Source organism: Mustela erminea, chromosome 1, assembly GCF_009829155.1.
Source record: "Mustela erminea isolate mMusErm1 chromosome 1, mMusErm1.Pri, whole genome shotgun sequence".
NCBI classification, from domain to species: Eukaryota; Metazoa; Chordata; class Mammalia; order Carnivora; family Mustelidae; genus Mustela; species Mustela erminea.
Genome location: NC_045614.1, coordinates 102,606,374 through 102,629,022, shown reverse-complemented (window position 1 = coordinate 102,629,022; position 22,649 = coordinate 102,606,374). Strand labels below are relative to the sequence as shown.

Here is a 22,649-nt window from a genome sequence, read left to right as displayed (position 1 = left end):
AAATTACCTCATAGGAAAAGAATCACACAGTATTTGTCCTTTGGTGACTAGCTTTTTTCACTTACCATACACAGTGTATTCAGGGTTCATCCATGTTGTACAATGTGTTAGAATTTCCTTCTCTTTTAAGGCTGAATAATAATCCAAGGTGAGACTATACCACATTCTGTTTCTCTATTCATTTACTGGTGGTTGCTTTCACTTTTTGGCTGTTGTCAGTAATGCTGCTATAAAATGGTATTTTTAAATTTCAAATTCCTATTGTTTGTTGTTAGTATATATATAAACACAACTGATTTTTGTATATTGACCTTGCATCCTACCACCTGTTAAATGTATTCTAGTTACTTTTTTGTAGCTTCCATTGGATTTTATACATAGACTGCCATGTCATTTGCTAATAAAGACAATTTTACTTCTTCCTTTCTATTCCTTATGCCTGATAATTACTTCTTTTTCTTGTCTGATTGCACTGGCTATATCCTCTGGGATAAGATTGCATAGAAGATGAGATTACTTGTTCCTGATCTTCAGGGGAAGACATTCAGTGTTTCACCATTATGCCTGATGTTAGTCGTAGGTTTTTCATATATGATCTTTATCAGGTTGAAGAAGCTCCCTCTATTTCTGTTTTGCTTTTGTCAAATGTTTTTTTCCTGTGACTGTAGGATTTTTTTTTTTTTTTTTTTAGTTTGTTAATATGTTGAATTAACTGATTTGTTAAAACTGATTTTCAAATGTTTCAAACCAACTTTGCATTCCTAGGACAAACTCCATTTGGTCATGGTGTATTAGTCTTTAAATGTATTGTTGGATTCTATTTGCTAAAGAATTTGTTAAGAATTTTGAATCTAGGGGCACCTGCCTGACTCAGTTGGTTAAGCAACTGTCTTCTACTCATGTCATGATCCCGGACTCCCGGGATCAAGACCCACATCGGGCTCTCTGCTGAGCAGGAAGTCTGCTTATCCCTGTGACCTCTCCCCTCTCGTGCTCTCTCTTTCCCTTTCTTACTTTCTCTCTCAAATAAATAAAATCTCTTAAAAAAAAAAAGTACACAAAAAGTAAAAAAAAAAAAAAAAAGAATTTTGCATCTAGGGATGTCTGTGTGGCTCAGTTGGTTAAGCATCTATCTGCCTTTGGCTCAGGTCATGGTCCCAGGGTCATGGGACCAAGTCCTGCATTGGGCTCTCTGCTTAGCCGAGAGCCTGCTTTTTTCTCTGCCTTCCATCCCCCTGCTTGTACTCTGTCTGACAAATAAATAAATAAAATCTTAAAAAAAAAAGAATTTTGCATCTTTTTTTTTTTACTTAAATTCAGTTAGTTAAAATATAGTGTATCATTAGTTTCAAATGTAAAGTTCAGTAATTCTTCAGTTGCATGTAATACCCAGTGCTCATTAAATCATGTCCCCTCTTTAATGCCCATCACCCAGTTACTCCATCCCTCTCCCCACCCACCCCAGCAACCCTCAGTTAGTTTCCTATAATTAAGAGTGCTTTTATGTTTATAAGGACAGTTTTCTTGTACTGTCTATGGGAATCATAATATACATCTTTAACTTACAGTCTGCCTTCAAGTATAAATACCCATATTTTTGTTAGTAATAGTATAAACAGATAATAGTATAAAATTTTTATTTCTCTCCGTTTATGCTGTTGTCAAAAATTACTCTTATACACGTTGTAAATACATACTATACTCATCTTATTTTTGTTTAAACAGTCCATTTGTCTTTTAAAGTAATCTAAATCATAAAAACATCTAAACTATTTACCCATGTAGTTGGTATTTCCAGTGCTTCACTTCACTTCTTTTCTTTTTTCTTTTCCTTCCTTTCTTCCTTTCTTCAAGATTTATTTATTAATTATTTATTTTAGAGAGAGAGCAAACAAGCAGGGTGGGGAGGAGCAGAGGGAGAGGGAGAAGCAGGCTCCCCGCTGATCAGGGAGCTAGTTGTGGGGCTCAATCCCAAGGCCCTGAGATCATGACCTGAGCTGAAGGCAGGTGCTTAACTGATTGAGCCACACAGGTGCCCCCCCCCTTTTTTTTTTTTTAAGATTTTTCTTACTTGGGAGAGAGACAGAGGGCACAAGGGCAGGGGGAGGAGGAGCAGAGAGAAAGGGAGAAACAGACTACCTGCTGAGCACAGCCTGATGTGATACTTGATCCCAGGACCCTGAGCTCATGACCTGAGCCAAAGGGAGATGCTTAACCAACTGAGCCACCCAGGTGCCCCCTATTCTTTTTTAAGATTTTATTTATTTACTTATTTGAGAGAGAGAGAGAGACCATGAGCAAGAGGAGGCATGGGGTGGGCAGGGTGAGGGAGAAGGAAAGAATCTGAAGCAGACTCTGTGTTGAGTGTAGAGCCTGACCAGGGACTTGATCTCACAACCTGCAGATCATGACCTGAGTAGAAACTAAGAGTTAGATGCTCATCTGACTGAGCCACCCAGGTGCCCCTCTTTGTGCTTCATTTCTTTGCGTAGATCCATATTTCTATTTGGTATTATTTTCCTTCTATCTGAAGGACTTCTTTTATAGTAATGCAGGTCTGCTGGTGATAAATTCTTTCAGCTTTTGTAGGTTTAAAAAGTTTGTTTAGTCTTTATTTTTTCTTTTTCTTTTTCTTTTTTTTTTTAAATAATGGAAATTGAATCTTTTTTTTTTTTTTTTAAGATTTTATTTATCTATTTGACAGAGAGAAATCACAAGTAGGCAGAGGCAGGCAGAGAGAGAGAGGAGGAAGCAGGCTTCCCACCAAGCAGAGAGCCCAGTGTGGGACTCGATCCCAGGACCCTGAGATCATGACCTGAGCCAAAGGCAGAGGCTCAACCCACTGAGCCACCCAGGCGCCCTATTTTTTCTTTTTAAAGATTTTATTTATTTGAGAGAGAGAGAGAGAATATGAGCAAGGTGAAGGGCAGAGGGAGATGCAGACTCCCTGGTGAGCAGACCCCAATGTGGGGCTTGATCCCAGGGCCCTGGGATAATGACCCAAGCTAAAGGTAGATGCCTAACCAACAGAGCTACCCAGGCACCACTAGTCTTAAAAAAGATTTCCATTGGACTAGAATTCTAGGTCATTAGTTTATTCTTTCAGTACTTAAATAATATTTTGGCACTGTCTTCTCATTTCCATTTCTATAGGAAATCTGTCTTTTTTTTTTTTAATGAGCTTTGTGCCCAGTATGGGGTTTTACCTCACAACCCTGAGATGCTTAACTGACTGAGCTACCCAGGTACTCCTAAAAAATGTATTTTTAGAGAGATTATAATTGAACTTCTAGAATAAAAACTATATTGTATGAGGGGCTTCTGGGTGGCTCAGTCAGTTAAGCATCTGCCTTCAGCTCAGGTCCTGGAATTGAGCCTCATGTCAGGCTATCTGCTCAGCAGGTAGTCTGCTTCTCCCCCTTATTCTCCCTTTGTGCTCTCCCTCTCTCTCTCAAATAATACATAAATAACTACATTGCATGAGATGAAAAAATAAACTGAATGGAATTAAAGACAGATTAGACACTGCAGAAGAAAAACTTGGTGAGCTAGAAGACACAATATTAGAAACTCAGTCAAGTGAATGTAAAGGTCTAGGTTGGAAATTGCCTTCCTTTGGCATCTTGCGGATATTGCATTTAGGTTCTAGAGTTAACACTGAAGTCTAAAGTCACTCCTCATCCTGTGTGGGACCTATGTGGGACCCTTTCCCTTCCCCAGAAGTATGTAAGATCTTGTCTTTATCTCCAGTATTCTGTTTCCTGATGATTTCCTAATTATGTAGCTCATTGTGGGTCTGTTTTCATCTTGTGCTATATGCTCAGTGAACCCTTTTGATTTGGAAGCTTATACTTCAGGTCTAGGAAGTTTTCTTGTATTATTTTGGTTATTTCCCTCCCTCCCCTCTCTCCTCTGAACTCCTTTTGTTTAGATATTGGACCTTTTTGTACCAATCATCTGGTTTTATTTCTTTCTCTCCTCTTTGCCATCTTTATGTCTTTTGCTCTTTATTGTGAAAGACCTGAGCTTATCCTCCATCCTTTCTATTGTAATTTTAGCAATTTTGATAGCAGTAAATGTCTGTTGATATTATTTTATCCCATGTTTGGCATGGATGAGATGGATACAAAACTACTAAATTCTACTTTAGTAATAGGAACATTGGGAAAATGGATTAGGATTTTTGGTTAGGAAAATATCCACATTTCACTAAAACAAATAAAAAACTCCTCCCTAAAAGGGCTTAACCTGAAAGTTTTAAGGTCCAAAGTAACAAAGAAATTAGGAAGGTTAGGGTAAGTGTGAGAATCTAATAAGGACAACATTCTCAGAATGAATATCTTGGGAATTCAGTAGAATGATTTCTCCATCCACTGACATTAACGGGACTTACACAGAATTGAGAAGCATCATCGGTATAGTAAGTCATCTCGTAAACTGATGCTTATGGCCACGGTGAGAAGGGCCTTCAGAAAGAGTGGTCAGTGTCAACAGTGGGGGAGAACAGGACAGTTCTGGCCAGGTCAAATGATTGACACAATTACAGGCTTTCTGTGGAGCATTGGTTCTCAACTCTTGTCTGGATTCATCTGGAGAGGCTTTAAGCTATGTCTCAGTCTCATCTAGACTAAGCTGATTAGAGTCTCAATGGGTGGGGCTGCCACGTGGACACTCTGCTAGCTCCAAGTAATTTTAATGCCTAGCCAGTGCAAAGAACAGCTCCAGAAGACCCTTGCTTCCCAGAGTGTGGTCTGCTGGACCAAACCATGTGTCATTTGGGAGCTTGTTAGAAATGGAGAATCTTAGGGCCTACCTCATATCCATGGAATCTGAATCTGCACTTTAACAAGGTCCTGGGTGATCTGTGTGCATTAAAGTTTGAGAATCACTACCTCATTTATCCATTCAGTAGATACGATGAGTGAGCACCTGCTGTGGGCCAGACTCTGCTGGTTGGAGTGGGGAAGCATCTGTTGAATTTTGTATGTCACCTACTGTGTTTGTAATCCCCCCCCCCAATAATATCCAGAAAGACAATATTTTGTCTCTCTGAATATATATTAATGAGCGTTTTTTTGTCTGAAAATTTCTTCTCCTGCATAGTTTGTTTCCTCTTGGTTGTCTTTTCCTATGTATTTTGCTCTCTCTCCTCCGTGTTAGAGGCTTGCCTTGGGTGTCTGGTGATTTTGTGTTGTCTGCTCTCAGCTGAGTGGGGGAAGCTACAGCACTGGGTGGGCTTGTTGATGGAGCTCCTTTGTGTGGTGACCTGGATGGGCCATTTGTTGAGAACTGGTGTTTGTATCTTTATGTATTTCTTGACCTGGTCAGGGTCACCAGAAAAGACACTCTTTTTGTTTTTTTAATAAATTTTAAAAAATATGTATTTATTTGACAGAGAGAGACACAGTGAGAGAGGGAACACAAGCAGGGGGAGTGGGAGAGGGAGAAGCAGGCTTCCCGCCAAGCAGGGAGCTCCATGTGGGGCTTGATCCCAGGACTCTGGGATCATGACCTGAGCTGAAGGCAGCCGCTTAATGATTGAACCCCCAGGCACTATCCAGAAAAGACACTCTTGTCTCCTGCCAAAAGGTGGAAGCCAGGCTCCATGTTCAAGGAAGAAGTAAAGAAGGGGACTGGGATCTCAACATCTATGTATGCTTTCCTTATTTTTGATGTAGTGTGTGCACGCACACGTGCACACACACACACACACCCCTCCCTCCTGCCCCTTCCTCCCCTCCCCCATTCTCCAGTCAGGCCCTCTGTGCCTGAAGGGATGTTCCATTTATCCCCTCTAGGGGAATCCCTGCCTTTTGCAGGATGGTTGAAGGATAGTAACCCAATGGCTTTGTACGGGGTGGGGGTGGGGAGGTCTTACTGCTTCTTAAATAGCTTTTAAATAATACTCTATATTTTTAGCACTTTACCCTCTGCCACCTCTTCCTCTTGGAGAGGTTTTTGAGACTTCCATTTCCCAAGCTGTTGGAGGTTTCGGTGGGGTCAGTTAGATGCTTCTCACCTTGGGGGTTGTGACTTTTCTCAGCTTGGCTCCCACTTGTCACTGGCCCAGCTGCTTTCCAGCTTCCAAAATTTTGTTGTGGTTCTTTCTTCTGCTGTCCTTCCCATCCTTAGGGACTTCTGCTGTTCAACAAATTTCTCTTAAAGTTTTTATTTTCTCTTTTTAAAATTGTAGTTTTGGTGGGGCTTCGGGAAGGAGTGGAACTATGTGTGGGTATGCAATCTCCTGTCTTTTTCTGAAACCTCTATCCTCTCCTTAAGCTTCCTCACAGAATGCCTGAATTCATTTAGTATGTATAAATATACATATATATTTTTTAAGATTTTGTTTATTTATTTGACAGAGAGAGACACAGTGAGAGAGGAAACACAAGCAGTGAAAGCAGGAGAGGAACCAATTTGGGAGTCCAATACGGGGCTCAATCCCAGGACCCTAGGATCATGACCTGAGCCGAAGGCAGACACTTAATGACTGAGCCACCCAGGCGCCTCCATTCAGTATATTTTTAATGATAGGACTCTGTGGGCCCGCATCTTTGAGCCAAGAAATGCAGTGTGCAGCTGTATAGGAGCTGAGTTCTGGCTTTCTCTCTTACTCTCTCTGTGACCCTGGTCACTTCTCCAAACCTCAGTTTTCTCATCTGTAAAACAGGAATAATGCAGGGTAGTAAGGGGAGGTTTGTATCAGTCAATGCAGATAAAGCTTTTTTGTTTTTAAATTAATAATTAGATAAAGATAATTAGATCTTAGATCAAGATCATTAGAGCTAATTAATAATTAGGTCAAGACCCGAACTGAGATCAAGAGTCAGATGCTTAACCCACTGAGCCACCCAGGCACCCCTAGATAAAGCTTTTTTTTTTTTTTTTTTTTAAAGATTTTATTTATTTTATTTGACAGACAGAGATTACAAGTAGGCAGAGAGGCAGGCAGAGAGAGAGGAAGGGAAGCAGGCTCCCTGCTGAGCAGAGAGCCCGATGCGGGCCTCGATCCCAGGACCCTGAGATCATGACCTGAGCCGAAGGCAGCGGCTTAACCCACTGAGCCACCCAGGCGCCCACCCCTAGATAAAGCTTTTAAAGAACCTGTACATAGGGGCACCTGGCTAGCACAGTGGGGTAAGCATCCATCTCTTGATCTTGGGATCTTGAGTTTGAGCCCCATACTGGGTGTAGAGATTATTAAAAATAAATTAGTTGGGGCACCTGGGTGTCTCAGTGGGTTAAGCCTCTGCCTTCAGCTCGGGTCATGATCTCAAAGTCCTGGGATCGAGCCCTGCATCCGGCTCTGCCCAGCAGAGAGCTTGCCCCCCCGCCCCCCGCCTGCCTCTCTGCCTACTTGTGATCTCTCTCTCTGTCTGTCAAATAAATAAATAAAATCTTTAAAAAAAATAAATTAGCTAACAAAAAATCCATTGCTTTCCATTAAAAAAAAAAAAAAAAAAAAGAACCTGCGCATAGTGTCTTCTTGAGGACACAGACTGTAACTTCTCCTGCCTTTTTATTTTCCCTTGCACAGGGTGAGCACGTAGTAGGTACATGGTAAGTGACTGAGGAGGGGGTTGGAGTTAAGAGTTTTGACCTGGTCTCTTCCTTCAGCAATGGTGCCTCCTGGGAGCCCTGGAGCCAAGGGCCTCAGCTTGGTGTGAGAACACCAGGTTCTACCTTTCTCTGCCTGTCTCCTATTTGCTGTGTCTCTTAATAAAGCAGGTCTCCTCTTCTGGCCCCTCATCTTTACTCCTCCCCGGCTTGGCATGGCTACCCCTCTGTGGCTAGAAAAGAATCACCTCCCCAGGTCCAGATCATAGCCCTGTGAGTGCTTTGAACTGGGCAAGTCCCTTCCCTTTCAGGTTCTCAGTTCCGTTATTGCTAAAGTGGAGAGGCAGGATATAGTGGGTGGGAAGTAGTTCAACATTTCTTTTGCTCCCAGTTTCAGACTCTTCCTCTCCTGCCCCCTGCCGCCTGTCCTGCACTGGGTGTTGCTAGTTCCTGGGGTTCTGGTTATGGATGTGGTCCAGAGGGGACGAGCAGTCCTTCTTGCAGAATAAATGCTCTACCAGTCCCAGCCCTGGCTTCTTTCCCCACCCCACCTCCAGGGCTCAACAATGGGCCCCTTCAGCTCTAGGCTTTTGCTGAAGGGGTGGGGGTGGGGTGAGGCCTGAGCCGGCAGGCGGAGAACTAGGCAAGGACCAGCCCTGGAAGAGCTCTGGGAGTGGCTGGCTGCCAGCAGCTGGACTGCCTCCCTCCTCCCTCCCCGGGAGTCACTGCATCACTGGTGCTGTGGTGACGATGCCTGGGCCAGAGGATTGGCAAGAGATGGCCCTCTGCAGAACCCGCATCCCAGCGCTGGCACCAGGATGTGCCTGGGGTGCGTGTGCACAAAACCCAGACAGCTGCTGGAATTTATCCTCCGCCACACACGGGTGGTGTTCTGTTGGTGGGAGGAATGCTCCAGGAACGTGTTAGGGCTCTCAGGGTCCTGTCTCTGGGCGTCAGGGTTGGCAGGCCACTCTTGAACTGCTGGAGCATGAAACAGCACCAGAATACTTTCAAGACCAAGTTGGTACAAGTGGGGGAGGTGTTGAGTTTGATGGGGGTCTGTGCAGTGGTGTTCAGTCAGATTCTTTCCTTTCTTCTCTGGAACTCACACCTTTGCTGCACTTGAAGAAGAGGAGGCTTAGCGGGTCCCTGTATCTGCTTCTGTACTCTGCCTTCCCCCCACCTTGGTAAGGATGGGATGCCTGACAAACTGGACTTCCTTCCCATTAACGCTACGGTGTGTGTACTCCAGCTGTCCCTGCAGAATCTAGTGAGAATGCAGCCTTCTCCAGAAGGCTGATTCTGGGCTCTCTCTGCCAGAGGGACTGCCCGTGTCCTCCCAGGTGCTGAACCGGCTTTGCGGGAGCAAAGTAGCTTAGTGGTTCTGGGACAGGAGGGGCTGTTATGAAATTGGCAGCCCCTCTCTCCACAAAGGTGCTTGCTTTTCTGGATTAGAAATACTGGGAGGGAGCAAAGCCAGGGTGGGTGGAGGGGGGGGACAGTGAGCCTTATTCCTGGTATCTGCTGGAAGTAAGGCAGCCTTCCTTTCTCCAGGGTCCATCTTATGGGTTTGAAGTCCCTTTCAGCAAACTCTCTTGGCCAGGTACCTTATTGGCTTCTGCCTTCAAGTTGACAGATGAAAACAGATGGTGACTTTACAAGGTACAAACCACAGTAGAGGTTTGTGTGTAGAACTCTCAGTAGAATTATGTACCAATACAGATTGTTATAAAAATAGTTACCCATTAAGGATCAGAGCATGATGGATAATTAAACATTTTCAAGTTCATTTGGCTATTTTTTACATGTTCTATACTGTAGTTGCCTCTTGAACAATTTTGGGGTTGGGGCTGCTGACCCCTCTCACACGTAAATCTGCACATTGAAAATCTGCATGTAACTTTTGACTCCCCCCAAACTTACCTACTGATAGCCTACTCTTTTTTTTTTTTTTTTTTTTTAAATATTTTATTTATTTATTTGACAGAGAGAAATCACAAGTAGATGGAGAGGCAGGCAGAGAGAGAGAGAGAGGGAAGCAGGCTCCCTTCCGAGCAGAGAGCCCGATGTGGGACTCGATCCCAGGACCCTGAGATCATGACCTGAGCTGAAGGCAGCAGCTTAACCCACTGAGCCACCCAGGCGCCCCTGATAGCCTACTCTTAACTGAAAAAATTAATCAATAACATAAGCAGTCAGCACATATTTTATATGCTATATGTATTGTATACAGTATTCTTAGAACAAAGTAAGTTGGAGAAAAATAAATGTTACTAAAAATCATAAGGAAGAGAAAATACATTTCCAGTACTGTACCATATTTTTGGAAAAAAATCCACATATAAGTGGAGCTGCCTTACTCAAACCCATGTTGTTCAAGGGTGAACTATATTATATGTTTATACCATTCCTGTTTTCAAATATCATTTTAACAGTAACAGAAAGAATGGCAAAAAAAAAAAATTGGGGGGGTAGGAAATGGCAGTTTACAGAGGAGATGACATGGGTCTTGAGGAATGTGTCATCATGTAGTCAAAGAGAAGAACCATCACGAAGAGAATAGTTCAGAGACATTAAAATTAAAGGAGGGAGTAGATCTAGGGAAGGGCAAGTATCTTTCTAAAAATTTTTTTAAAAATTTAAATTCAGTTAACATCTAGTGTATTATTAGTTTCAGTGGCAGAGTTCAGTGACTCAGCAGCCTTTATTTAAAAAAAAAATTTTTTTTTTTTAAATTTATTTGTCAGAGAGAGAGCGAGAGCACACAAGCAGGGGGAGTGGCAAGCAGAGGGAGAAGTAGGCTCTCCTCTGAGCAAGGAGCTCAGTGCTGGCCTTGATCCCAGGTCTCTGGGATTACGACCTGAGCCGAAGGCAGTTGCTTAATCAACTGAGCCATCCAGGTGTCCCGATTCATCAGTCTTATATAGCACCCAGTGCTCCTTACATCACATGCCTTCCTTAGTGTCCATCACCCAGTTACCCCATCCCTCCACCCACTTCCCCTCCAGCAACCCTCAGTTTGTTTCCTATGATTAAGAGTCTCTTCCGGTTTGTCTCCCTCTCCGATTTCATCTTGTTTTATTTTTTCCTCTCTTCCCCTATGATCTTCTGCCTTGTTTCTTAAATTCCACATATCAATGAGATCATATGAAAATTGTCTTTCTTGGGCTGACTTACTTCGCCTAGCCCAATACCCTCTAGTTCCATCCATGTCGTTGCCAATGGCAAGAATCCATTTTTCAGTGGCTGAGTAGTATTTCATTGTGTATGTGTGTACACACACACACACCCCCCCCACATCTTCTTTATCCATTCATCTGTCGATGGACATCCAGGCTCTTTCCACAGTTTGGCTATTGTGGACATTGCTGCTATAAACATTGGGGTACTCATGCCCCTTCAGATCACTACATTTGTATCTTTGGGGTAAATACCCAGTAGTGCAGTTGCTGGGTCGTAGGGTAGCTCTCTTTACAACTTTTTGAGGAACCTCCATACAGCTTTCCAGAGTGGCTGCACCAGCTTGCATTCCCAGCAACAGTGTAGGAGGGCTCCCCTTCCTCCATATCCTCACCAGCATCTGTCATTTCCTGCCTTGTTAATCTTAGCCGTTCTGACTGGCGTGAGGTGATATCTCATTGTGGTTTTGATTTGATTTCCCTGATGCTGAGTGATGTTGAGTAATTTTTCATGTGTCTATTGGCCATTTGGATGTCTTTTTTAGAGAAATGTCTGTTCATGTCTTCTGCCCATTTCTTGATTGGATTATTTCTTCTTTGGGTGTTGAGTTTGGTAAGTTCTTTATAGATTTTGGATATTAGCCCTTTATCTGATATGCCATTTGCAAATATCTTCCCCCATTCAATTGGTTGTCTTTTGGTTTTGTCAACTGTTTTCTTTGCTGTGCAAAAGCTTTTTATCTTGATAAGTCCCAGTAGTTCATTTTTGCCTTTAGAGACATATCTACAAGAAGTTGCTGTGGCTGAAATCGAAGAGGTGACTGCTTGCGTTCTCCTCAAGGATTTTGATGGATTCCTGTCTCACATTGAGGTCTTTCATCCATTTGGAGTCTATTTTTGTGTGTGGTGTAAGGAATAGTCCAGTTTCATTTTCTACATGTGGCTGTCCAATTTTCCTAACACCATTTGCTGAAGAGATTGTCTTTTTTCCATTGGACATTCTTTCCTGTTTTGTCAAAGATTAGTTGGCCATAGAGTTGGGTCCATTTCTGAGTTCTCTATTCTGTTCCATTGATCTTTGTATCTGTTTTTGTGCCAGTACCATACTGGCTTGATTATTACAACTTTGTAATAGAGCTGAAAGTCTGAAATTGTGATGCTACCAGCTTTGGTTTTCTTTTTTAACATTCCTTTGGCTCTTCAGGGTCGTTTCTGGCTCCATACAAATCTTAGGATTATTTTTCTAGCTCTGTGAAAAAGGTTGCTGGTATTTTGATAGGGATTGCACTGAATGTATAGATGCTCTAGATAGCATAGACATTTTAACAACATTTGTTATTCCAGTCCATGAGCATGGAACGTTTTTCCAGTTCATTGTGTCTTCCTCGATTTCTTTCATGAGTGTTCTGTAGTTTTCTGAGTATAGATCCTTCACCTAAACCTGGTTAGGTTTATTCCAAGGTATCTTACAGTTTGGGGCGCAATTGTAAATGGAATTAACTCCTTAATTTCTCTTTCTTCTGTCTCATTGTTTGTGTATAGAAGTGCAACTCATTTCTGCTCATGGATTTTATATGAGGAAGGGGCATGTATCTGATTTCGTTGGAATATGGAGACATTTGAGGAAAATGATAAGGTGTGGAGGTGACAGATAGGCAAGGAGTGGATCCTGAAGCACCTTGTATCTGGCTTATTGAGGAGTTACAGAAGGATAGAAGCAGGGGAGGGACTTCAGCAATAGGCAATAGGAGTAACAGCAATAGGCAGCTGTGTGCCAGGTGCTGTACTAAGTGTGCTATTCATTATCTCATTGAATCCGCACTCTACGAAGGAGGTGCTGGTTATTCCCATTATACAGATGAGGAAATTGAGTCTTAGAGGTTAAGTCATTTGCCCAAAAGTTGCCCAACTAGAAACTGACAAGAGCCAAGATTTCAGCTCAGGTCTGTCTGATTTCTTGATCCTATTGGTATTGATTGGATTTTGTGGCTTGCCCAGTGGGGAAGGTAGGGAGTTATGGTTGGGAGAGGTGGGAGTGAGGTTTCTAGCCTGGGTGGCCAGTGTTGGCTTGTGATATTTTCAGTCAGGATATAGGAACATGTGTTAGCTAGCTTTAAGGGGGGTACTCATGAGCTCAGTTTGAATATATAGAATTTGTGGTACCTGTGCATCGTCCTGGTGGAACTGTCCTGGAACTGTCTGGAAACGTGGGCCTGGGGCTTCAGGAGGTTAGAAATGGAGACAGAGCACGTGGTAATTGGAACCCCAGGAGGAGAGAAAGTGACACCCAGCAAGCAGAGCATCCACTGAGAGAAGGAAGGGTGAATTCTGAAGTCTTTGGGAAACATCAGTTAAGGAGATGGGTGAAGAGGCTCCAGGGCTGGACTTGGGGCCTGTGGGCTCAGCACCACTAAGCCAATATGCCTCAGCTTTGTCTCTCCTCAGAACCACAGCTTGCCAAGCTCTCCTGGGAGGGGCTGGGCCCTGCGTCCTGGAAATGGAGAGGGTGTGGACAGCGGTGGTGTGTGTCTGAATCACCCCCTCTCTCTGTTGGCCCCAGGCCAGCCTCCTCCCCAGACCAGTGTGATGTCAGACCTGGCCTGACCTGAAGGTGTGGGGTTGCCTGCTGCAGTTCCCTCTGGGATGAGGTCCCAAGGGGAGCCAGCCGGCTTTGGTTCAGAAGCTTGGGGCCTGTGTACAACAGGTGAGCTGAGGCTGACTGGGCTTGGTGGGGCTGGCATGTGGAGGCAAGATAATTTTCTGGCTGGGAGAGGAACTATAAGCCCCCCTCCTTTTCCCCAATACATTGTTTTCCCTCCAGGGCTTAGAGAAGAGGGAGGGTGGGGGTAAGAGAGGGCTGGCTTGGAGTTGAGGTTGGCATATATTCCCAAGAATACGGTAGATTGTTTTGGAAAAAATCTCTTGGCCGGAAATTACATGTCATGTCTGCTCCTCAGTGTGGATCTGTCACTTCACTGATGCCGCTGGAGAGGCTGGGGGAAGGAAGTGGACACCAGAGGCAAGCTGGTTCCTAGCCACTCCCAGCTCCCTTTAGAGAGGGGGCAGGTGAAGGGGTTTCATGTAGGGTGGATTCCTCAGATCCTAGAGGCGGTTTGGATCCTGTGGATATCTTATAGCAGGATGGCATTAGGAAGCAGGGGAGTTGGAGAAAGCAGGGAGGAGGAATGATTTGGAGCAGACTCTTCATCCAGTGATGGGCCTGGCATTTTCAGCCTCTTTTCTTCTAACTTTGGGTCAGCACAGCCTCCTGACTTTGGGTTCTTATAGCCTCCCACAAAGCTAGTTTCTGCTATAGCTGTGGTAAGGTGCCCAGGAATTTCTGCCTTGAATAGATCCCCTGCCTGGCAGGGTCATCCCCCACCCCAGCATGCTTCTGGGTGGAGAACGAGCTTGTGAGGGGAGTGAGCCTTGTGGGAACACACCTAGTCTCCTCCTCAGTCTTGACGTTGAGTTTGTTGGGGGTGTATGAAGGGGAGTGGTATCTCAGCATCACCCCCTCCTCGGCCCAGCCCCGGAAGGGGAGGGTTTCCTGAGCTCAGCCCTAAATACCTGGCGCTAAGGAATCAGTGGATGCTTCAGATGCCTGTAGAATGAGAGGGTGCGTGGGGTACCGTGGGGCCCTCAGGCCTGTTGGGAGAGGAGGAGCTCAGCAGTGGGACTTCCTCTGTTAGCAATGGCCTCACCCCAGTGCTGGATGGCAGAGCCCTGTGTGGGCACGTGTTGGAGCGCCTCCTCCCGCCGGGAGTGTGGGCACTCGAGGCACACTGCTGAGGCCAGAGGTCAGCCACAGCGGAGTGCCCTGCCCTGAGCTCCCAGGCCCACTGGGGGAGGTGAAGGGGGGCAGGCAGGGAGATGTCAAGGCCGGGCTGGGAAGAAGCGTGGGGCTGGGCCGGCCTGTGGTCTCCCTCCGGGTGCTGGAGGCGTGGCTTCCACCGCTGGGCAGGTTCTTGGGCGCGGAGGGAGTGGAATGCTGAGTGGAACAGCAGGGAGCCCAGCAGGTGGGCGCATGCTTGGAGCCTGGTGGTGTGGAAGCTGGGCGGGTGGAGGGATAGGCATCAGGCCCGAAGGAGGGGAGGGGTCTCAGGTCAAGTCAGGGTGGGAGCTTATGTGAGCTTCTTGGATGGACCTCCTTATGGAATAGGGGGCTCCTTTTTGAATCCCCAGGAGCTAATTGGTGGCGGTGGAGTCCTGGAGTCCAGGGGGTGGCCCAGGAGCTGAGGAGAGCTGTAGCCCTGCGGGTCATCGGAGGTGGGGCCACGCCACGGCACCTGGCTGTCTCCAGGGGTCAGCGGGTGGTGGTGCCGCGGAGAGGCGGCCGCTCCTTGGAATGGAGGTTGGGGACAGGGTTGGGGGAGGGGCAGGGCGTAGCGCAGTGCAGGCGACCGCGACCATCCGGGTTGGGCTCAGGCTCTGGCCGGCCAGCCAGCCGCCGATGAGAGGCTGTAGGCGGGTGTGGGGGGGGGGGGGTTGGGTAGGGGAGATGGACCTGCCTCCCCGGTTGAGGCGCTCTAGCAACCCCTGCCCTTCTGGAGGATGCTGGAGGCCCGGCCCCTCAGGACGCAGGGCAGTGACGCTGCGGCTGCCGGTGCCGCCGGAGGGGCGGGGGCTGCGGGAGGGTTCTGCTCCCCTCCCTGGCCCCAGTGCCCGGAGTGTGGGTGCCATGGGGGAGAGATCTGCGTATCAGCGCCTGGCTGGGGGTGAAGAGGGACCACAGGTAATGGGAGAAGCCTGGGGGTTAGCCAGGTACCCCGGTGGTAGACCCCATCATCCGCCAGTGAGCTGAGGGCCCAGCTCTGCTCTGCAGCAGCCTCCCAGGAGTGAGGGGTATCCTGCTTCTGGGCCCCCAGAGGGATCATGGGGGTTGAGGGGGCTGGGTAAGGAGGTGTTCGTGTGTGTAGGTGTTGGGTGAGGGGCCAGTGATCGGTGGTAATTACGGATTACAGATGCTGCCACCTGCCTCAGTGTCTTTGGGTTCTCAGGGACCCAATTAAACTGTCTTTTGGGCTTTCTTCTGCTCTCCATGGGAGCCTCCAGGAGCAATGCCAGGATTTGGGTGTAGTCTTTTATGGGCACTGAGTCCTTGTTCCCTGGACATTCCCACTTACTTTCCGAATATGCATATGAAGCCAAATGTCCTTGTTTGCTTTAGAAAAAAGATGACCCTGTCTGCTTCCCTTCTTGGAGATCATGCACTTTCTCTCTTGGTCGGCAGAGGGCGGTAGCTGATAGGACAAAGGGGGACAGAAAAGGTGGAGGGTGTTTTCCAGGGCTAGGAGAAGAGGGGTCCAAGAACTGCCTGAGCTCTGAGCTCTGACCTCTGACCATGCTTTGCTTTTCCTCACAACCTTTTCCAGCTGTATTGCTAAGCAAGCTACTGAGGCTTGTTCTTACCGGACATCTAAGGGAAGAGTTAGGTGTGGGGTTCTGATGGATTTGGGGCAATCTTTTGGGGGTAGTTAGGATTTTTAATCTGGCCATTCTGACCCAGCAGCCCCTGTCTTACAGTAGAGGGAGTAATTTTTCTTAAATTGTTTCCTAAAGTCAGGTCCCCAGAGCTCCTTCAGGGTGGTGCCTGGTGGGAAGTAGGCAGTAGGCTTCTCTGAGCCACGGGTATTGTCTGCCAGGGTTTGGGGAAAAGTCAGTTCCAGAGTGACCTCAGCCTGACTTCATCTTGTCCATTAGTTCTGACCCCAGTCTCAGACTGGTGATTCACTGGACCAAGGGGAGGCTGTACCTGGCTGGCTCCACAAGCTTTCATGGTGATGACCTGGGGTTGGGTAAGAGGGACTGAGTGCTGGGAGTGTCCACCAATACCCACACCCCCTACATACCTATCCCCTCCAGCAACCCCCCCCCCCCATGGGGTCGGGGCAGGAAATGGCTGACCTTTCAGGTAAACTCCCTGCTAGGAAGCTCGGGTCCTAAGAGAGGTCCTGGAAAGAGAGCCTAAGATGCTAACTCCCCAAAACTCTCAGCCAGCTGCCTGCCCCACCAGCCAGCTGGGGTTCCCAGAGCCGGTAGCCAGCTGGATAGGGACAAGAGAACAGTATACAAGAAGTGGGCTCCCTGGGCATGGCTGCTGGGGGGTGGGGAGGGGTTGCTGAGGGAGACTGTGAGGACTTCCTGCAGCTGTCAGGTGTGTCTGGGGGCTGTAGTGAGGGGGGTGTGAGAGCAGCTGGTACTCTTGAGGAGGGGCAGAGGGATCATTTGTCAGCTGTAGGAACATGGGGGGCCTATGGGGGCTTGATGGAGTATCTCCAGTTCCTTTTAGCTGAGGCTGTTGTCTTTGTGGGGGTGTGCTGTACAAGAAACATCTTATAGTCTGGAATCCTATTGCTTTGGGGTGGGGGCATCCCAGCAGGGTCGGGGGGCATATTTGTTTGTTTTGAGGGGGCTTTGGATCTAAGCCAGCTGGTCTGGGGGAGGAGGCACCCTGGATGTTGTGGGCAGTGCAAGGCAACCCCAGGGGAGGGGGTGGAGATTCCTCACCCCCACAACCCCCCCTTGCTGTTGGCTGGACTGCCCCACTCTGGCAGGCTGCCGGCCTCCTATTTCCGTCGGGCACCAGGGTAACGGGGCCACATTAGGGTCTGAGCCAGGAGACGCCCAGCCAAGGCTGGGACTTGGAGATGGGGGAGGGTCTCTGAGGGGTCTGCCTACAGGGCCCGAAAATGACTGACTAGGGCCCAAGCCCCCAACTCGGGCTGTCTTCTAGCCCCCACAGCCCCAGACAAGCCCAGGAGTGAGGGGTATCTGTCCCTGGGAGCCTGTAGCCCCTCTTTGTACATTGCTGCTTGATTCACATAGCCCCCACCCTAAAATCCCAGGAGTTGTCTGCAACTATGGGGGTTGGGGTGGAAGCCAGAGACAGGGGGCCTTGTGTATGGGGAGGCAGGGGGGGCCAGCGCGGGTGGCTGGGAGGAAGAGTCCCCCCATTCCCGCCACCCTCTTGGCAGTGATTCAGAAAGGTCCTTTTTCAGCCAGTGTCAGAGCTGCTCAGCTGGGGAGGGAGGGAGGAGGGAGGAGGGCGGTCAGGCGGGGGAGCCAGGGAGTAGGGCTGAGCTGTGACCACTGCACTAAAGAGAAGTCAGAGAAACAGGACAGAGCACCCAGGCTGCAGCCAGCCGGGAGAAGAGCTAACCTGTTCCTGCCAGACCAGCCAGCTGTGGAAACAGCTGTGCAGCAGAGAAAAGGGGCCCGCCCTCTTCTTCTGCCCCATTTCCCACCCTTGGTGTGGGATTTGGGGAACTCCTGGGACAGACCTCTGGTCAACTTCCATTCTGGGCAGAACCTTGAATTCAGGAGCTAAAGTCCCTGCTCCCCCACTTCTTGGGCCAGAGCCCCAGTGACCTGGTCAGGGGGTCCAACTTCGTGGAGATGCCAGCAGCTCGTCGGTTCCCTGGCCTAGAGCTCTCCTTCCCTCTCCTGGCCAGACTACGGCGACGCCTGTACACAGTGAGTGGGGGCTGGGGGTGTGAGTAGGACTGACTGGGGACTGGGCCAGGCCCCCCCGCAGAGCCAGCAGTTCACTGAGGGGTAGAGTACAGGAATGGGAATGGCTGAGGACTTGATAGGGGTTTTGGGCTTAGGGCCTCTCCCCTCGGCCCTTGCACCCTGGTTGGCCCCTGCATCCTGGTTGGTGCATGTGTTAGAAAAATGTACGAGGGAAGTGTGTGCGCCAGGAGAGTGCTGTGCCCTGCGTCAGACATAGGTGTGGGACTGCAGGTGTGCTGGGGGCCAGGCACACGCAGAACTGGAGAGTGTGAGCAGGGTTGGGGAGAAGCTGGGCCAGTGCTCTCCCCGTGCTCTGCAGACAAAGAAAGTTGCTGTGGAAAGGGCACTTAGCCGAGGGGAGGGGGCTCGTCCAGCGGTAGAGTCAGGACTGAGACCCTGATTGCTTCCCCTCACTGGGGATCCCAGTGTTCTTCTAGTTCCCCGCACACCCCTACGCAGAGCAGCCCAGTTCCTGGGGCTGGAGAAGCAGGGAGGGGAGTGTCCAGCTGAGCAGGGAGATCTGTTCGCTGGTGTCTCAGGGAAGAGAAGCAGGCCAGGCTGGGCTTTCTGAGCAGCTTCAGGGGAAGGGCTCTGTGTCTCCCCCAGTCCTGACCACCTAGGGCATGGCTTTGAGCTGTTCTGAGGAGCAGCTGCCTCCAGGGGAAGGTGGCAGTGAGGAGCCTGGTGAAACTTGGAACCTGGGCAAGAAGAGGAGGGGGGTCTTTAGACTGCTTGCCCTGCTGGCAGGCACATGTTGGGGCACACAGCGGGTGCAGTCCCTTTGGTCCAGGGACAGGGTAGTGGTGGTGGAAGTACTGGCCAGGCCGCCAAGAGCTACAGTCAGTGATTTTTCACAGTGTGCCCTTGGGGCCTTCTTCTGGAAAGCGGCAGCTTCCTGCCCTCTCATATCCACGCTCCCTTGTGTGTAACAGATAGTTTAGTTGAGGAGAGGTGAGTTAATGCAGCAAGATGCTTAGAACCGTGCCTGGCGTATAATAAGTGGAGTTCAGGTGTCAGAGTTATTTTTACTGTTACTCTTCTTCAATTAAATTATTAGAAATATGTCCTTTTTACCATGTGTATAGTCCGCCAATATGATGTCACCTGTAGTTTGAAGGAGACACAAAAGTGAGGATGATGTTTTAGGTATTTTGATATGTTGGGACGTTCTGACAGGAAGAAGCAGTCAGCGCCGAGCCCTCCAGTCAGTGTGGAGGCCGCGCCTGCAGGTGCTGACTGAGAGGGGAGTTTTGAAATCATAAAGGCAGGTTGCCTTCAGTGACATTTTTCTGACTAGCGAGTAACTTGCAGTGAGTTCTGAACAAAACAAAGGTCAGTTTTCCCTCAGCTTACGCATTAGTTCCATTGGAGGAGGGTTCAGTGTATATTGAAACTGCAAAATAACTTTTGTTCACACGTAAGATGGGATTCAGTTCTAGGTTCAGATGATCATAAACCCGTTTTTCACCTGCATGAGCTAAGTTGTGTGGGATGTGGGACAGTGAGTGAGATTGCCCTGTATGTTACAGGATAACTTGTGTTCTTATCTCCCAACCACCCACGAAATGCCACTTGTGGCCCCCCAACATGATGACAACCAAGAATGTCCCCTAGGGGGCCGTCCAGCTCTCGGGAGAACCATCTGGGTAAAGGGTCATAGCTTGAAGTTTGGAACACCCCTGTGGCCCAACTGCCTTTGCAGGGGGGCGGGGAGGGCGCAGGTTTGAACTGAGGGCCTCTCTATCTCATGGGTCACTCTTTGTACTGCCCTGAGCTGCCTGGGGGTCTGAAGTCCTGGCACTGGGCTGGCAGCGCCATGGGGAGTTGTGGGGGCAAGAGATGCGTGGCGGGCCTGAGCTGTCAGTGTCTGCTTTTCTGAGTGCGCCTGGTGGTGAGAGCTGGGGCCCAAGGCCACCTCTGACTTGTTGGAGGGCGGTTGAGTGGTCGCTGGCCTTTTCCCTCTCATGGTTCTTCTTTGGTGGGGTCAGCCCTCAGCTCTGTGGTATCTTACTTGGACAAGGATGGGTTTGGGTTCAGTCCGTCAGGCTGCTTCATTTCAGGGGGGCCCCTGTGTCCTCCTTCTCTAGGCCGCAGAGAGTGTAGGTCACAGGTTGCTCCCTGGTGGCCCATTGGCTGATTATAGCCTGCACTTGTATTTTGCTTGGCCAGCACAGAATGCATGTGCGTGTGCACGCATGTGTGTCTGTGTGTTCAGGGTTGAATTGGCTGACATAGTTAAAAAGTTAGGAGAAAGATGTAATATTAAGTGAAAACAAGGAAGAGAATGGTGTGGCTGATGGGTGAATGTTGGGAGAAAACATTCTGGAAGGATACGGAGAAGTCATTTATGGCAACTGGCTTTGGGGGTGGGGGGGCTATGTGACTGTGCAGGAGTGCAGGGAATGAGAATTCATGGCTCCTGTGTGCCTTTTGAATATTTTACCATGTGCATATATTACCTTTTCAAAAAGAATTTTAGTGGTGATATTTCACATCTAGATTCAGATTTCCAGTATTCCTTGAAAAAATTGGAAGCTTTAATGACGCTGGACAGTGGTCTGTAGTGACAGCAGTCACTGGAGTGACATCAGTCAGTGGAGCTAAGCAGGGCTGCCTCTTTGAGTCGGCATCTAAAAGTCCACCCCAGGGGCACCTGGTTGGTTTAGTTAAGTGTCTGCTGTCAGCTCGGGTCATGATCTCACAGTCCTGGCATCGAGTTCCACGTTGGGCTCTCTGCTCAAAGCTGCGCCTGCTTCTCCCTCTGCCTGCCGCTCCCCCTGCTTGTATGTCTGCGCTGTCTCTCTCAGTCAAATAAATAAATAAAATCTTAAAAAAAAAATAAATAAAATAAAAGGCCACCCCAGCCTCTGCTCCCTTTTTATCTTTCGCTTGTGTGGTCCTTTCGGGCACTCAAGTGGTCTCCTGTGGGATGGTCTTCGGATTGGGAGGGGAGGCTCTGCTGATGTCAGGCATTTGGTGGAACTCAGAGCTCATCTAGTCCACAGTGCTTTCTCTGGGGTCCATCAGGTCTGGGGACCCTATGGGTGGGTCTCAAGGGACCCTGTACCCCACCAACTAAAGTACATGTATATATATATTAATTAGGCTTCACACCGAGCATGGAGTCCAGTGCGGGGCTCAAACCCATGACTGTGAGATCAAGACTTGAGCTGAGATCAAGAGTGCCCACTTAACCAACTGAGCCACCCAGGTGACCCTAGAAAAATTTTATTTTTAAGTAATCTTTACGCTCAGTGCAGGGCTTGAACTCACAGCCCTGATCCAGAGTCACATGTTCTACCGACTGAGCCAGCCTGCTACTCCTCCCCAGTTTTTTAATGAAAACTTTGAAAGAATGTGTCTGTTTTCCTGGAGACACAATCAGTAGTTTTCGTGGTTCTCATAGGGTTTGTGCCTCTGAGAACAGAGTGGTGGCTCTCTGGTCACTCAGCCGCAGATGCAGTTTGGACTTAAGACCCCGACGCCAGGGTTTGGGCTGTCGCAGCTCAGTCCTTGTGGCCAGTGGGAAGAGGGCACAGGGCTGCATGGCGTTCTGTACAGTTTGGGGGAGTGGGCAGGCGATTTGGGCCCTTCGTTGAAGCAGCTTAGTAGGAGGTGGGTGAGCCCAGGGCCCTCGGGGAGGGGTCCCCCATCCCCTGCCCACACCCCAGGTCCCTGAGCCGTCCCTACCCCTCCCCCCGCAGAGGCTGGGGAGCAGCAGCATGCAGCCGGAGGAGGGCGCGGGCTGGCTGCTGGAGCTGCTGTCCGAGGTGCAGCTGCAGCAGTACTTCCTGCGGCTCCGTGATGACCTCAACGTCACCCGCCTGTCCCACTTCGAGTATGTCAAGAATGAGGACCTGGAGAAGATCGGCATGGGCCGGCCCGGTAGGTGGGGACATTGGCCTTGCCGCTTGCTTCCCCACTGACCGTTCACCTCTCTGCCCTCAGGACGGCCAAGTGCGTGGAAGAGCCCTCCTCCTCCTGGCTTGGGGTGGCAGAGCTGAGGACGCCCGCGGCCTGTCCTGGAGCCCCCATGGTGGGCTGGAGGGCCATCGGTAGATGCCGCGCACCGTGAGCGCAGGAGAGCAGTTGGCAGTGGGAGCGGTGACCTGGAGCTGGAGGACAAGGCAGTCTTAGAGCTCTGGAGACTCAGGATTAAACACACACCCTTTCTGGCTTGTTCAGACATTTGGGGATGCATTCCTTCAGCTCCTTCTCCACTGTGAATGTGGACTTGAGTCTGCCCTGCTCACCATTCTGAACCCCAGAGGGGCCTGGGTCCAGAGATCCGTGTGACTAGGAGAAGATAAGAAACCCTCAGATGGTTAATTTTGGTCCATTTTCTCTTAATCTGTCTCTTTCTCACAAAGATCTGCTATACAGTGAACTCATTCTGTC

The 22,649-nt window shown here is 48.7% G+C and overlaps 1 protein-coding gene across 7 annotated transcripts in view; it reads left to right on the top strand.

The window, feature by feature from the left end:
* TNK2 (tyrosine kinase non receptor 2) overlaps window positions 1-22,649 on the top strand; it is a 45,390-nt gene that overhangs the window by 4,675 nt on the left and 18,066 nt on the right. Inside the window, exons 1-2 of one of the 7 annotated variants that reach the window (XM_032336288.1) lie at window positions 15,253-15,471; window positions 21,956-22,136. In XM_032336288.1, coding sequence (XP_032192179.1) covers window positions 15,418-15,471; window positions 21,956-22,136 — 235 coding nt within the window. In that variant the 5' untranslated portion in view covers window positions 15,253-15,417. Of the gene's footprint in view, window positions 1-15,252; window positions 15,472-17,769; window positions 18,213-21,955; window positions 22,137-22,649 lie in introns of those variants that run through there. The other 6 variants (XM_032336260.1, XM_032336271.1, XM_032336278.1 and 3 more) reach the window with 6 other exon arrangements.